We start from the raw sequence: 16,476 nt of genomic DNA, 5'->3' as shown, positions 1-16,476 counted from the left end.
GGGATATGTCATTCTGTGATCACAGAAAGATGACTGAATCCATCCTTAATGTAACTGTCTTGATTCTGATGATGCTACAACAAAGTTATAGTTGGTCACAAGTCTTCAAAACCAAAACCTGAATGTCTCACCATCAAGGCTTTAGAATGGAAAAAAAGGGGAAAACCCCCTCTTGGCTTTTTTTCCAGTCACTGCTGCCTTTACAACTCTGTTTCACTGCAGCCTGAATTACTTTTCTATTGAAGGCAGCAGATATAATTATCAATTTTTGAGCTAGATGCTATCAGCACCTGTCTGGTCTCAGACATGTAATAGAGCTGTGCTGTTAGCTCTTGACAAATCGCTATTTAATCCTAACCTTACCATCAAACCCTAGCTGTGTGCTCTGTGTCGCTGACCCGCTGCCTTTCTGCTTGAGAAAGGCCCCTGATCTGTGCCAGCAAGCTGCTTGTTGTTGAGGTCACTTCCACTCCGGCTGACATTGTCCCCGTCACCTGAAGGCTCACACCCAGAAAAACACTCAATGATTCATCACTGCAGCATGGAAAGGCTGAATTACCTACTCAGGGATTCTTAAGTCGTGAGTGTGTTACTGTTTCATCATGTGCTTCGCTCTGGATCATAGGCAACTTCCTTTTCGCAACCCTTTAACTCTGATGGGCCAGCAGGCATTTGGTTGACTCTCTGCTACTCATTATTTACATGTCCTCCCTAGATATTAGTTCTGGGCGCATCCTGTCTCTGTGTGTGTGTTTTAATGACTTGCTGGCCAAATTTCTTTGTGTGAATCACACAAATCATTCCTCCACCACTGTCAGCCAGTAGAGCCTGTTCGTGCTGCTCAGGTGCAATAGCCATAAATAAGGATGATGTGATAAGAAAGTCAGGAGGAGCCTGAAAAACATAGTGAAAGATCATGTTTCTGAGAGGCAACCTATACCAGAGCAATGCAAACATACAGGTCTGGTGTCCTTATGGTTTCTAGTGCTGATCTTCGTCTGCCAAACTCTGTTTTTGCTCTAAGATTCTTGCACACTCATCCCTACAGAGAAACCTGTTGAAGAAAATGACCTGATAAACATGAGTAAACCCAGGACTGACTCTGTGTAAATTGCCTATGTGGAATATCTAACTACTTTTTCCAATATAGTATAAATTCTCTCAAAACACCCAAAGTTAAATTTTCATATAAGCTCAGCTTCTATGTAGAGATTAAACAAAAACTTTTTTAAAAGGATATTGCATCCAGTGCACAGAAATCTCAGAAAACTTAGCCCTTGATAGCTGCTGTGATGCCTGTCACAAATACTTTGGGGGAAGCAACGATTATTATTGGCAAGAGTCAGGGTTTTTTTCCCCTAAAATCATATAGCGACTGTCAAGATTGCATCCAGTGAGAACGTAAACCAACACAACCCTACAATGTCTAACAAATCTTAAATTTCACCCTAATGACCTACATACCTTTAATCAACCTTCACTACTGTATCTGTATGCATCTATTTCAGGCTGGTTTTATGGATAATTACAACTATTTTTCAAAAAGACATTCAAAGAGCTTCACATTTGCTTTTGCATATTTAAGCATCTCAGAATCACCCTCAGTAGCAAATTACATCATTAGATCTGAACAGGAGCAAAATTCAGGATGTTTGATAAAATATTTCTTTTTTCACAAACCAGTGAAGGAAATTCAGTGTCAGACACATCCTGAGAAGATGGATGGTATCCTGCAATTGAGAGGCCTCTATTCTACAAAAAAAAAAAAAAAGGCATTTCCCTTTCCTACCTTCTCCACTCATCAGAACTGTATTGCTTACTTGGGAAAAAAAAATACAGATGGGGTTATTTTTTGAACAATATCATGCTAAACTTAGGTCAATCTCCTTGCCTGCTTTAGGGCGATATGCCCGAGGGACCAGGAACGGACTGTTATCACCACATTGTTACAGAGATGGCAAAACATACTGTGGAGACAGATGGAGTCAGGCTGAGGCAACCTTCTTTTTCCCCTTTGCCATCCTCAGAAACAGCTGAGGACAGTCCCTTGCACTGTGTGTAACGGATCAGCTCACCCTTTCCACCCCCGCCAAATTGGGCAGAAGTGAGGGCTGCTGTACTGAAGTAGCTCCTCTTTTTCTTTAAGACTTGTGAAACCACTTCATGCTGGATCCAAGAGCAAATTCTCTTTGCTGTTCCCCTAATGCTTCTGTCTAACATGAATTATTAAAACACACCCATGTGAATTAACTGACAACATTTCATACATCTTGGATTTGCTGCACTCTTCTGCTCTGTATCCCAAGCTGCTCACTGGAGATTGAAGCTCCTGAAAACTGGTTCCTAAATCCAATTTTTTGTTGTTGTTGTTGCCTCAGTGCATCATAACTAGAAGAACTATTGGCCCCTCGCACGCTACGCAGAATCCCTGTCAGGTCCCCTGCCCAAATCTCAGCAGATCAGAGGAGTTTAAGCAGCCTGGCATCCTGAAAATCTGCTATTAACATTGCACTTTGTGTTATTTGTGAAAGAAGTGTCTTATCTTTTCTGAAATAATTCTTGCCATAACTGTCACCACCCACTATGTCTGCTAGTTTGGCTGTAATTACGAAATTCATTTTTAGAAGTAGATGATTATGATTATGGATATGTTAAGTAATTGGGGCATACACCTTAAAAATTAGATTTCCTTTTCAGCTGATGAACTGAGCATGTTTTTTTGTTTCACAGAAGGCACACAAATACTTAAGATACCAGAATAATAGAGTCCTAAGAAGAATGGTACCCTACATAATAAGAAGCATTTTGAGTTCTTTCCAAAATTGTATGCCCATGCTGATGCTGATGTGAATTTCTTCGAATTAAGCTACACTGGTGATCATTTTCTGTGTTTGAAACAACACCATTTTCCTTATCTTGACTTCTCTTCTCGTTGCATTCTCAGATTTCCTCAGATATTAGACTGTTATGCACTTAAAAAGTTTTGGAGAGCCCTTTTCCTGTGATTATGCAGAATGCAGATTACAGTCAAAACACTACAGATAGACCTACACAAGGTCTGAACAACATCGGTTGCACAGAAGGCCAGCTGGAAAGAAGCAGCTGAGTTACGGGAAAAGCAGCTGTATTTGATCTTGAGATGGATGGAGAAGGGGACAGGAATTTCCAGCTTGGAGGCAAGGAAACAAAAGCAATTTTGGATAGGAGTTACAGCATGTATTGTCTGAACGCTGAAGTGCCTTTAAATAGATATTGAAGATATCAGTATATCAGATAATAGATACTGACACATTTCAACACATCCTAAAAATGGTAACCGTTTCCTGGTTTTCCTTAGTCAAAACGTGTCATATTTTATTTGCTTTAGATGTCCAGCAATTGATGTTTTTAATCAGATGCATGCAGCTGGATCTGACTTGTTTCAGACCAACATTTTCCACTTGCCTCACATTAGTCACTTTTGGGAAAGATCAGCTTTCTGGGACTTCAGACCGTTTGTTCCAGGGTTGTCTTTTAACTGACACCGGGGCTGTTTAGGCAGAGGCTTTTTGACACAAATATTGCGTAAAGCACAAATATAGCACAACACTCTCCATGGCTGTCAGCTCGGTGACAGAACTGGATGCTTCTGCTAAACAAAGCCAGGAAACAGTCAAAAGTATCTCGGCAGAAAAAGGCAGGAGGACAAAGAAGTAACCTTTCAGTCACCTCATGTCATCAGGGCCAAGAATCCAAGCAACCTAGCTTTATTTAATTCAAGCACCATACTATCCTCTGACAAGTTCACTAGGTTTAAGTGTCATACATTAAAAATAAAAAGCATTTTTTTCCTTTAAATTTTATCCACACATCAAATGACAGTGTAAGAAAATTATTTCCAATATTGCTCTTCATCACACTGAAAGGACTACTGCTCTTTCCATGAGCAGCTCCCTCACTGAGGGGATGGAGTTCAGCTGTACAAGCTCCAATCTGGACTAAAATCTGGCATCAAACCATCTGGATTCATAACATGAGTAATACTAATCAAAGGTATGCAATGCTTTCAGAAGAGCTATTTTCCTCTATCGAGTTGATGTATTTTCCTCTCGCCATCCTGTCACAAGGGGTGGCCAAGGAGAGCGCTCAAAACTCAGAAGCCAAGTGGATCTTGCTGTCTCATGAGTTAGAATCATAGAGTAGTTTGGATTGGAAGGGCCCTTTAAAGGCCATCTAGTCCAACCCCCTGCAAGGAGCAGGGACATCTCCAACCAGATCAGCTTGCTCAGAGCCTCATCCAGTCTGGCCTTGAACGTTTCCAGGGATGGGGCATCCACCACCTCTCTGGGCAACCTGCTCCAGTGTTCCACCACCCTCATTGTAAAAGAATTTCTTCCATATATCTAATCTGAATCTACCTCCTTCTATTTTAAAACCACTACCCCTTGTTTTATCACAACAGGCCCTGCTAAAGAGTTTCTCCGTGCCTTGCTTGTAAGCCCCCTTTAGGTAGTGGAAGGCCGCTATAAGGCCTCCCTGGAGCCTTCTCTTCTCCAGGCTGAACAGCCCCAACTCTCTCAGCCTGTCCTCATAGGAGAGGTGCCCCAGCCCTCTGATCACCTTCGTTGCTCTGTCCTCAGACCTCTCTCAGTTACGGAGGCTGGAGGAGGGCCGCAGCATGCTCCCCCGCCAGCCTTCTGTGGGTGCAGACAAATTCCCCCTCTCTTTCCCCAGGTACAAGCTCTCCGGCGTTCCCCGGGAAGGCTGTCACGGCACCGTGAGCCCGAGGTGGTCCTCTCCTGCCCGGCCGTGCCAGCCTTGGGGCCACGCTCCTCCGCGCAGCACAAAGCAGCTGCAGTGCAGGAGAGGATCTGGCTCTGCAATTAATGGCCGGGGCGCACACTGAGCTCCTTCTCAGAGCACCAGGCACAGACAGACAAGGTTGTGTTCACTCGCACACAAGCGAGTATTTATTCCGTCCTCTGCAGACGGTCTCTCTCTCACAGGCGCCTGCCCCTCAGCTTCCCCTCTCCTTGAGCGGGAGAGAAAACACGGGAGCAGGAGCCAAGGACTCCTGAGTTTCCGTTCGACTGCTGGTATTGACTCATTGTTTGGCCTTACTTCGTCGTTTAACCTCTCTGCCTTTAGTTCCCTTGCTGAAAATGGACCAAGCAGCTGGGTTTGACTGGGCAAGACAGGCAGCTCTCCCCAGGAAACAAACCAGGGGCTGCTTTGGAGGGCGGGGGCAGCCGGCCCTCAAAGGAGACAGAGCAAAGTGCGAGGGGCAGAGTTGGACTGTGACCTGTCGTATAGCACAACTGATCTTTAACCTCTGAAATTGATTTTCCTGAGCTCCAGCAGTGCAGCTCCCTGGACCTGCTGTAATGTAGACACCAAGCTATGCTCTCTCTCTCTCTGTTTTAATGAAGGAAATCAGCTTACCTCTGCTTACCAACAGCGTGGTGCCCCCAGTTCAGAGGGGTGGCTGGTTGCCATGTTTCCCTTGGGAAGAGAAGGTCACAGAAAAGGCTGCAGGTAGGACCAACAGGCCAAGCTTTGGACTCTGAGAGGCATTTGAAGCAAGGGAACTGCTCTGCCTCAGAAAGTACCTGAGTGTCCTTCCTAACCCCATCAAACCAACAAACCTACTGCATGAGAGATGGGAAATAGCGCTGCCTGAATGGCCAAACCAATACAGAATGAAGATTTGGGTCAGTGTGCTGTGGCCTGAAGAATTTCCTCTTAGCAAAATTTCACAGTAAAATTTATATTCTGCGACCATTGGTAAGGGTTCTTCACTGCCACATATGTCCCTTGCATAATATGAGTAGCAGTATAGCATCATGGTTTTATTATTATTATTAACAACAATGAAGATTTCAGTTCTTTTTCTAGTTCCTAGATTTTTAAGTTCTGATATGGTGGCATTTCTTCCTCAGCCACAAAACATAAAACACAAAGCTAGAGGTTGTCATTTATCATTTGGCTGCAGGAGCTGAAGCTTAGCAGAGCAACCCCATGGCTTTTGACAAAAGCATGAAAGCTGGCAACAGAAGGACCTGCCAACACAGGCACTTGCCTATATTAACAGATAGAAGAGACAGGAAAATATTTCAAAGCACCAGTGAAGAAGCTGAAATGCTCTTTAACTGAGGGGTGTCTTTCTACACCAGTTCAGGCAGGATGAAGGCAGAAGAGGGATCTACCCGCTTCTGGCCAACACAGCCACATCAAGCAGAGCTTGAATACCTGCCAGGGCACCAGTTGGCCGGCTGCGTTATAACTCCTATTGCTCTTCCGGGGATACAGCAGTGAAGTGCCCAGCAAGGGTGGAAATCAGAACTTGGGCATGTGTGTGCCCCACACATCGCACCATCACAGGGCACCATCTGTAGGCAGGTGCAACAATACGCTCCCACGCACAAGGCAAGGGGCTGTGCTGGGGGCTTGTTGTGGGGAAGAATTACAGTTGGGTGCGCCAGGAACGGAAGACCTGACCTCTTTTTTCATCCCCAACAGTGATCAAGCAGAGGTGAGAAGAAGGAACTCAGTCCAGTAAATTAGCCAATCCAGTTGGCTCCCTTCTCCAACATGGCCTTAATAAGATGCTTCACAGGAAGTCCGCAAAGGAATTTAAGCTTCAGCCATCTATTTATGTGCCCGCATTCTTACCAAAATCACCAAAGCAGGTAGAAGGTGCCTGCCGTCTTTGCAGAGCTAGTCGTTACCAGCTGGGTGTGACTGCACAGGCAGAGAAGCAAGGGCACAAGCAGTCCATCTTCAAGACTGGAAGGGAGGAGACAGAAGAGCCCAACCATACTTAGCAGGGGGCCACAGGCAGACTGAGCACAGGTAATGTGGAGCGTGTTACCAACCAGTCTGCCGGCACATTTCCTGGGCCGGTTGCAAGAATAAATGCAAAGAGTTCAGACGTGACGGTGGTAGGCACTGTACCAGCACCTCAGGCGAAAGTAATGTCCCCACTCCCATGGCTAATTATCCCAAGGCAGTTGCAGCTCAAGTTGAACTGGGGAAAAGCTCCTACGTAAAAGCATTGAGTCCTCTACTCGGTCTTGTGAAGCCCCAGGTTTTGCTGCCCCTCAGGGAGTTTACTCTGGTACGTGGGTTCCTGCCCCAGAGAGGGACTCTGGTGCAGGCTGCTGACAGAGATTTCATCCCTCAACTTCCCCCAGGCGTCTTTTTGCGGAAGGAACGATCCGGACTCAGGTAACATTTCAGATCTCACATTTTAGAGAAGAAAAGCATGCTGATTAAAAACCTGATTAAAAAGATATTTCAGTGACTAAGATGTCACATGGAGAGAGAACTCACTGTCTGTTTCAGAAGTAGGGTTTAGGCAAGCTGTTCCTCACAGAGGCTGTACTGCACTGAAGGGATTTAATTAACACTGTGTCTGCAGTAATGGGTTACGTGCATTAAATCCCATGAATTTTACATGGCAAATCATACTATATACTGCCCCATAAATTCATATACTCATATTAAATACATGGACAATTATGTGCGAACACCTGCAGTCTGGAATATGAATGTTGTCCAGGCTCATACGGAAGGACATTCTGCTTCACAGTGGGTTTGCAATCTGTTAGGGCTCAGGTTGGCTCTGAAGCAGTAGTTACTTAATGGAGTTTAACATTTGGGAAGGCAAAAATTGCACACGGTCAGGCTGAAGCAGGAGAGGACAGAAAAAAGTTTGGCAAGAAGAAAACAAAATCCAGGCTCAAAAGTAAAGCAAAAATGGGATATAGTAAAGATCCTACCTTGTTCATCTCAGGTTCTCTGTTGCAAACACACCCTGAAGAGAGGAGACACAACATACATCAACAGCACCTTGAGAAGACAGAATATACAGCACGATCAAACTCGGTTTAGGGCATAATTAAAACTCTCTGGAATATAACTGCATTAGCTGGAACCCCTGTGGGTTTACAAAAGTGCATCCTAAAAGCAAATAAATCAGAGGCTGAGCACAGGGTTTGGGTGACAGATCCTGGCTTCTGCCACCACTGCAGAAATATTTTGGTCAAGGGCATGTAGTGACAGGACAAGGGGTATTGGTTTTAAAATGAAAGAGGATAGATTCAGATGAGATATAAGGGAGGAATTTTTTTCCAGTGAGGGTGGCAATGCACTGGCACAGGTTGCCCAGAGAGGTGGTTGATGCCCCAATCCCTGGAAACATTCAAGGCCAGGCTGGACGGGGCTCTGAGCAACCTGATGTGGTTGGAGATGTCCCTGCTCCTTGCAGGGGGGTTGGACTAGATGGCCTTTAGAATCATAGACTTTTTTTTTTTTTTGGAAGGGCCATTGGACAGTTCTAGAGAAAAACAAACTCTTTTTTTTTTTCTTTTTTAAAAAAACTGAACTCCATCATCCTGGTTGTTATGGAATGGCTAAAAATCATCAAGCCTGCACTTCCTGGGAGAGATTATTTCCTCACTGCTCATGGCAGGGTATCATGCATCTTCCTTCTGGCCATTGCAAACAAATGTGACTGCACTAAACAGATCGATGACTTTATAATTGCTCTGGTTCTGTGTTGTATTTGTAATTAAGCCTAAAGAAGAGGCAAAGTTGAAATTTGTAACCTATAGTAACACACAGCTCTACTTCTGAAACTTGCTCTGACCTCCTGTTTCATTAATTGTGCAGACACATCTCAAACTGATTAGAAGTATCCTGATTAATAAGGAAATAAAGAAATAACCAGTTCCAGGAACCTCTGCATGTGAAACTAGCCCTGATTGAATTAGTCTAAATGATTTAATTAGGACAACACAGATGCCACCCTTCCTCCTCTCAAAGGAAATAAATATTTAAATTCTGTTTCTTTTGAACAGATTTGATCTACTAGTTGACTTTTAGGGAAGAAAACTATGCCATTCATTAAAACTTTTCTACATAACATTTTTTTACTTTTACACTTGTGCTAATGAAAGAGAGAGATAAAAATTAATTTTTTCCTGGAGTTTGCTGAGATGAACTTAACTTAGAAAAGTTCTTTGCTGCTTTCTGACCTTTTCAGTAAGAAATAAGTTATTAATATTTATTTTAGTAAATAATTTGTATGGAGCAATGCTTCAGTATGAAATACAATTCACTGAACTGCTGGCGTCTTTTCTTGTTTGTTTAGGCCTTGGGAGAGTGGTTGCAAGCTGAGCAGATACAGCTGGTCCCCACTCCCCTGTGTCTATCACAGGGATATTTCACTGCCGTTGGCTGACTGAAGTCACATCCCCTTCTCACTCAGCGGTCTATTTGCTTATTAAAATAACCTGACCAATTGTTCTGGTTTTGTTAGTGAGGGGGGGCCTAAGGTGGTAGCTTCTGTAGGAAACTGCTAGAAGTCGCTCCCCTTTGTTCAAAGGACTCGGCCGTGCCTAGGGCGGACCCGCTGCTGGCCAAGGCTGAGCCAAATGGTAGCAGAATGTCCCGTGATAATGCTTCTGCGATAACGTATTTAAGTAGGGGAAAACAGAAAAAAAAAAAAAAAAAGGAGAGATGTGAAGCAGCTGAGCAGGGGGCAGAGAGGGGGAGGCGCGAGCCTTGTGGGCCTTGCAGGCCTCACGCCGGGCAGCCGACTGGGCCCAACTCGGTCCAGCCTGGCTGTAAGAAGTGGAGAGGAGATGAGATGTGAATAAGATGTAAAAAGGATCCTGAGAGATGTCTGCCAGCCTGTTGTGAGGAACGGCTGCAGACACCAAGGTCAGTGAAGAAGGAGGGGGAGGAGTAACGCGGCTCCTGGCCAAGATTCCTCTGCAACTCGTGGTGAAGACCATGGTGAAGCAGGTTGTCCCCCTGCAGCCCATGGAGGTCCACGGAGGGGCAGAGATTCACCTGCAGCCCGTGGAGGACCCCACGCTGGAGCAGGTGGAGGCCTGAAGGAGGCTGTGGCCCATGGAGGGCCTGCTGGGACAGCTGTTCTAGAGGGACTGCACCCCGTGGAAGAGATGACCCACGCCGGAGCAGTTTCACAAAGGACTGTGGCCCGTGGGAGGGACCCCACGCTGGAGCAGAGGAGGAATGCGAGGAGTTCTTCCCCCGACGATGATACAGTGGCGTATGAACTGACCGCGACCCCCATTCCCTTCCCCCCCGCCCCATGCCGCTTGGGAGGGGAGGTAGTATAGATAATGTTAAGCCCGGGAAGAGGGAGGGGTGGGGGGAGTTTATCTTGTTCCCTGTCTCATTCTCCTGCTAATTTTAGAAATAAATGAGTGTTTTCCCCCAAGTCGAGTCTGTTTTGCCCATAATGGTAACTTTAAGGATTTTCTCCCCGTCCTTATCTCAAACCTTGAGCCATTTTTCCTATATCATCTCCTCCTGTTCTCTTGGAGGGTGGGGGGAGCGAGAGAGAGACTGCGTAGTCTGGTCCCGATCGGGGCTGAACTACGATACCAATTAAAAAAAAAAAAGCTACAACCTGGAAAACTGGCATTCAGTTTTCAATACGATTTAATGATGGACTACTGGCAGCACTGAAAGGCTCTAAGGCTGATGCCATTGCAAGGTCTCCACACTGGAGAGTAAATGTCCAGTGGCACCAGGACTGCTTAGCATCTGCACTGCATTCCTCCTGGATGAGGATGCCTAGATTCCTGCACTGTGCCAGGTCTTTTCTTTTGTGCTGGATTCCTAAAGATATTGTCAGCTAAGCCTGTGCTGTGGCAATTTATAGGGCACCAACCTGCTACTCTCAGAGCAGCAGAACATGCAGGTATCACTGGTGGGCACAGCACAGAATTTGAAGTCCCTTTTGTACAATATCCCCCCAGAGCTGTACCATCTAACCTATGCTCATCGTGTGGGATCCATCTTTTGTACCGTGGCGTAAGCAATAAGGACTCCATAAAACCTGTTTCAGGATCTGGAAGGTGGCAGCAATACGCCTCAGAAAAGTATTTCCCTGATGCCTTGGAGAGGCAGCTGGGGCAAAAGAAACATGATTTAGCATTTCAATGTCTTGGTGTGTCTGAACCCCTGTGCAACTCTCAGCAATCAGAAAGACAGAGATGTATAATGAAGCCAACAGAGCTGCACCAAGATCTTCTGAACCTGGACCGCAACCTCTCCCCACAGATTCCGGAGGAGCAGGAATAGGTTTCAGCTCAGTACAGAATCACGTGTCTTGGCGGCTGCCTACACCCTACAAAGGCGGTCTCCTGTGTCTGGAGAAGTCTGGCAGAGCCAGAGGTTCTCAGTTCTGTTCCTAGACCACAAAAACGACTGCTCTCCTTTCTGCTAGTGACTGGTATCGTCTCTGTGACAATGACAGCCATTTGTTTCTTACCAAGATACTAAATAAATTTTTAAAAAATTTAAAATTTGGGCTTCTTTTAAGTCCAGTGCAGCAGCAGCAGCAAACAGGAACAGCTCATTTTTCTATGGACTACGCACATGACGTTTGAAAATTGCAGGTAGTCTCTCTGAGAAACAGAATTTGGAAACCATTAGACCTTATTCCTTTGATATTTTAGAGATCATTAGATCCCTGTATAGCACCTAACAATTTACCACAAACTTTCAGCAGTGAACCATAGGAAATGCATTCCACTTAAGAAATATAATGCCACTTTGCATGAATACAGTAAACATCAATTTAAGTGCAACGATGCCTCATTTTCTCTCTTTATGAGATGGCACGAGAGTAATGCCTCCCCCAAATGGAGGCAGTTTAATGCCTAATGATAATTCAGATAGTCAGGGCAGCAATTTTCCTCTGCTGCCTGTAACTCGCCGTGACTATTAATGTCAGAACGTGAATACACCCAAATATAGTTATTACAATGTGTGCAGGTGTAGGTATGTGTGCAGGTGTAGGTATGTATGCAGACACTAAATATATATGGTAAATGCTTGCGTGAAAAATACTTGATCCACGGCAATTCTATAACACAATGTGTATTTAAACCACATCACAGTGCAGCATATATTACTCTATCAACCTGGATAAACCTGAACCCCAGAATTCTCAAATTCAGAATCACTGGTATGTGTTTTCATTGTAGCAAGTAAATTTAATTAAACACAACTCTCTCTGGGGGGGAAGGGAGGGAGCAAGAGGCCGCATTTTATGTATGAGGAAACAGAAGATTAAGCAAAATCGCTGTTCTGTCTGGGAACTGCATCTTTGTATTGTAACACAACATGAGTTCCCAAAATGAACCCAACCAGTTTGTAGATCATTTAGTACAGTAAACACCATGACAATAAACAACTTGCTTGAGATCACACAGCAAGTCAGCGATCCAGCTTCCTTACCAAGTCCTGCGACTCAGTCACTACGGGTAGATCTGCTTGACACACTTACTCCAGATGACCGGCTCTGCTGACTGAACACCAAGATTAATTATCTTATATTACTGTGCAGATGTGCCTTAAATGGTTCCCAGTCTTACAAAAACCCCTTAGTACTACCGTCCTGTATTCAGAGCAAGGCTTTCACCTCTTTCCAATGACAAGAAGAAACACGTCCTGAAAGATCATGAGGTTTGACCGTTCATGAAACATCAAATTTCCATAGCGATGGCTATTACATTTTTCTTTTGTGTTTCCTACTTTTTTTTTTCTGATCCCCTGTGTAAGCTTCAGCCAAGTGGCTGGCTTAGAGCTCTGTTCCTTCCAGGTCAGTGACTGTCATGGTTTAACCCCAGTTGGCAACTAAGCACCACACAGCTGCTTGCTCACTCCCCCCTGGTGGGATGGGGGAGAGAATTGGAAGGGTAAAAGTGAGAAAACTCCTGGTTTAGGATAAAGACAGGTTAATAGGTAAAGCAAAAGTGACATGTGCAAGCAAAGCAAAACAAGCAATTCATTCACTGATGTTCAGCCATCTTCAGGAAAGCAGGGCTCTATCATGCTTAACGGTTACTTGGGAAGACAAATGCCGTAACTACAAACATCCCCCCTTTCCTTCTTCTTTCTCCAGCTTTATATGCTAAGCATGATGTCACACGGTATGGAATATCCCTTTGCTCAGTTGGGGTCAGCTGTCCCAGCTGTGTCCCCTCCCAGCCTCTTGTGCACACCCAGCCCATCTGCTGGTGGGGTGGTGTGAGGGGCAGAAAAGGCCTTGACTCTGTGCAAGCACTGCTCAACAATAACTGAAACATCCTTATATTATCAACACTGTTTCCAGCACAAATCCAAAACATAGCCCCATATCAGCTACTATGAAGAAAATTAACTCTATACCAGTCAAATCCAGCACATTTTCCACCCCTTATTCCATACCATTTATGTCATGCTCATGTCTCACACCATCCAATACATTCTCATTCCCCACCACCACCCTTCTCATCCTTTGCTATAATACATAGATATCATTCCCTACTCTATGGACCATCCTTGTAAAATGTCTGTAAAATGTCCATAAATGTTTACAAAATGTCCATTGAGTTCGTTTAGTCCATGACTTTGGGCTCCATCTGTTAATGGTGGTCACTCAGAACAGAAGAGGTGGTGTGTTGTGTGGAGTTACTGGGCACCAAAGCCAGCTCATGATGGGTCACTGCTGCACTTGCACTGCTTCTTGTAAGGCTTCTCCTCCATTGGTTCAGGTGGTTCCTGCAATAGTAATTCCTATAATATGCAACTTTTAAATAATGGGTTACAAAAATTTAAAGGTATTTCCATTACAATCTTCCCCCCTAGTTCTTTAGGGCCAGGTTACAGGGTTTAACATTGCAATGAACTCCTCCTCTTGCCTAGCCTGGCTAGCAGCAAGGGGTTCCTGCTGTGTTGTGGTCTCATCCATTGCCGCACATTTTGAGGTGCTCCAGCATGACCTCATGCACAGCCACTGATGCTTCAAGGTGTACCTTCTTCAGTGTGGATTGATCCTTGCGCCACAATCCTGTCAGAGGTATAGCTGCTGCAACACAAACATAACTGTGGCCACAGCCGCTTTGAGATGTACCTGCTCTGGCATGGACTTATTGATGGCCACAGAAACTTTGAGGTGTCCTGCTCCCACGTGGACTCATCCACAGGTCACAGTCTGCATTCAACTCGAGTTCACAACGGAGTTCCAGCCTGTTCAGTACAGCGGCACAGAAAGAGCAGCGATGCCCTGCCCATCTGGCAGCCCAGGCGCATCACCCTCGCTGTTATCAAAATGTTCCCAGGCACAGCAGGGTAAGATGATAAGCAGCACTGCAGTACAGCAAGCAGCAAAAGCAAAAAGCGGCCACTAACGAGCACCAGACTCCAATGTACAGTCAGGCAAGCAAGCCCCATGGCAAGCACAGGAGCCTGATAATTAATAGCTAAACAGCGATGACAGCTATAAATTTGATCTGGCACATTCCAGTTAAATATGTCATTCTCTCAAACTCTTTGAGCCCCACGTTGGGAGCCAAAAAAGACTGTTGTGGTTTAACCCCAGCTGGCAACTAAACACCACGTCGCTGCTCACTCACTTGTCCCCAGTGGGATGGGGGAGAGAATTGGAAGGGTAAAAGTGTGGAAACTCATGTGTTGGGATAAAGACAGTTAATAGGTAAAGCAAAAGCCGTGCACACAAGCAAAGCAAAACAAGGAATCCATTCAATACTTCCCATCAGCAGGCAGGTGTTCAGTAACTTTCAGGTAAGCTGGGCTCCATCACATGTAGTGGTTACTTGGGAAGACGAATGCCGTAACTATGAACGTCCTCCCGCTTCCCTCCTCTTTCCCCAGCTTTATATGCTGAGCGTGATGTCACACGGTACGGGATATCCCTTTGGTCAGTTGGGGTCAGCTGTCTTGGCTGTGTCCCCTCCCAACTTCTCATGCACCCCCAGCCTACGCGCTGGTGGGGCAGTCTGAGGAGCAGCAAAGGCTTTGACTCTGTGTAAGCACTGCTCAGCAGTAACTAAAACATCCCTGTGTTATCAACACTGTTTTCAGCACAAATTCAAAACATAGCCCCATACTCTATCTCAGCTGAAACCAGCACAGTGTCATTTTTTACAGAATTAGAGGACTTTTACTTTCACTTCTGCTTGCTGAGATGCCAGGCTTTTCAGAGGCACTTTCCTGTCGAGTGCTGAACTGAACCAGGGCCTGCCTTGCACTCTATGCTCTGCTTGTCTTTCACACTTCTCTCTTCCTCTACAACTATCTGTTCTTACCCCCTCAACCCATTTGTAAATATGAATTGAAATTACTTTGGAAAAGACTGAGCTGTTGGAGATGCAGTTGCCTGTTTAGGGCAGGAGGCACACGTACCCAAAGTTTCCTGCCTACGCGCCTTTCACCAGCTCCTTAGAGCTCCCTTTCAGACCCTTCAGATGCCCCCACAGCACTGTCTGAACCTACCTTCCAGCCCTACACAGCCTCCCCTCAAACAGAGAGATGAGCAACGCTGCTTAATTCAACTTCTCTGATAAATACATAAACGCGGCAATAAATCTCTCTTGAAGGAACAGGCCGCGTTTCCAGTACGGGAGGGGAGTGAGCTACAGAGCCCTGACCTGGTGGGTTTGTTTGCCTGCTCAGAGGAAGAACGACCGCTGCTGGGACAGCTGAGCAGCCCCCGGATATCGCGCACCAGAAGAAGAGGACTCGGCACTTACTGGAGCATTACTAGGGAGCACTGATGTTCCCCGTGGGTAAGAAGGAAACCTCAGGGACTCAGTGAACATTGTTAATCCACAAATGCTTTATAACTGGTACGTGGCTTGAAATTCCACATTATGTTGCATTTGCCTAGATATTTGCTATTGTTGTGGTTTCATCTGGGGTGAAAGCATGGGAAGTGCTGCTTTTAAGGTCCTTTCCCCAGTGCTATCAGGTGGCAGCTGCTGGAGGGTAAACTCTGTTTACTCTGTGTGCTGAGGAAGCAGAACGTGCATGTAAAAGTGAAGCAGACTCCATACAGCCAAACAACTTCAGCACAACACATCCTAAAGTGCAGAGCTGTGTACAGATAACCTCCTTACTTAGAATTAGTTCATCCCCATAGAAATACAAGACACGTTCCTCCTTTTCTCCTTGTCTCCTCCCCCATCAGCCTCCCATCAGACCTCCATTTCCGAATGAGATGAAGACATAACATTCACGGTACCCACAGAACGAGATACTCAGTGGGTGATGAACATCACACAGACACCTCACAGAAGTATCTCTTTTCCAGAGCACAGGAATTACTAGGACCACATCCACCAATCCACCCAGCTTTGCAGCCTTTCTGAGAGCATCTGACAGACGTGCCAGTGTAACGCCTCTTCTGTCACTGCGCAGTGTTGCCTAATGTAAGAGTACAGCCAACAGACTCTCATGAGTGTCTGGAAAATTAAATTCTCCACACTAGCTGTCTTTTCATAGCAAGGAATGAGGATCTGTGTTGTACTGAAACTTTACCACAACTACATGATGAAGAAAATTTCTTTCCAAAGAATCATGCCAGTTGTCTTATGAATTTTGGATGAACTGGCATAAAGAGACTACCACAATGCATCCACTGAAACCAAGTTATTTAAGATTTCCATCATC

At 45.3% G+C, this 16,476-nt stretch overlaps 1 protein-coding gene and 1 long non-coding RNA gene across 4 annotated transcripts in view; both read right to left on the bottom strand.

The window, feature by feature from the left end:
- Nucleotides 1-11,422, bottom strand: part of SNX9 (sorting nexin 9) — a 92,819-nt gene extending 81,397 nt beyond the window's left edge. The window contains exons 1-2 of one of the 3 annotated variants that reach the window (XM_086745922.1): nucleotides 11,291-11,422; nucleotides 7,761-7,830 (exon numbers count right to left, since the gene is read on the bottom strand). In XM_086745922.1, coding sequence (XP_086602048.1) covers nucleotides 7,761-7,817 — 57 coding nt within the window. In that variant the 5' untranslated portion in view covers nucleotides 7,818-7,830; nucleotides 11,291-11,422. Of the gene's footprint in view, nucleotides 1-7,760; nucleotides 8,096-11,290 lie in introns of those variants that run through there. The other 2 variants (XM_086745925.1, XM_086745923.1) reach the window with 2 other exon arrangements.
- Nucleotides 11,423-13,093: 1,671 nt separating this feature from the next.
- On the bottom strand, nucleotides 13,094-15,356 carry LOC147601400 (uncharacterized). The gene is made up of 2 exons (XR_015258305.1): nucleotides 13,919-15,356; nucleotides 13,094-13,566 (listed from the first exon to the last, which is right to left on the bottom strand). It is a non-coding gene; the product is annotated as an uncharacterized LOC147601400 (long non-coding RNA).
- Nucleotides 15,357-16,476: the final 1,120 nt, after the last annotated feature.

Source organism: Chlamydotis macqueenii, chromosome 3 (assembly GCF_036417535.1).
Source record: "Chlamydotis macqueenii isolate bChlMac1 chromosome 3, bChlMac1.mat, whole genome shotgun sequence".
In the NCBI taxonomy this organism is placed as follows: Eukaryota; Metazoa; Chordata; class Aves; order Otidiformes; family Otididae; genus Chlamydotis; species Chlamydotis macqueenii.
This window is presented reverse-complemented; position numbering and strand designations above follow the sequence as displayed.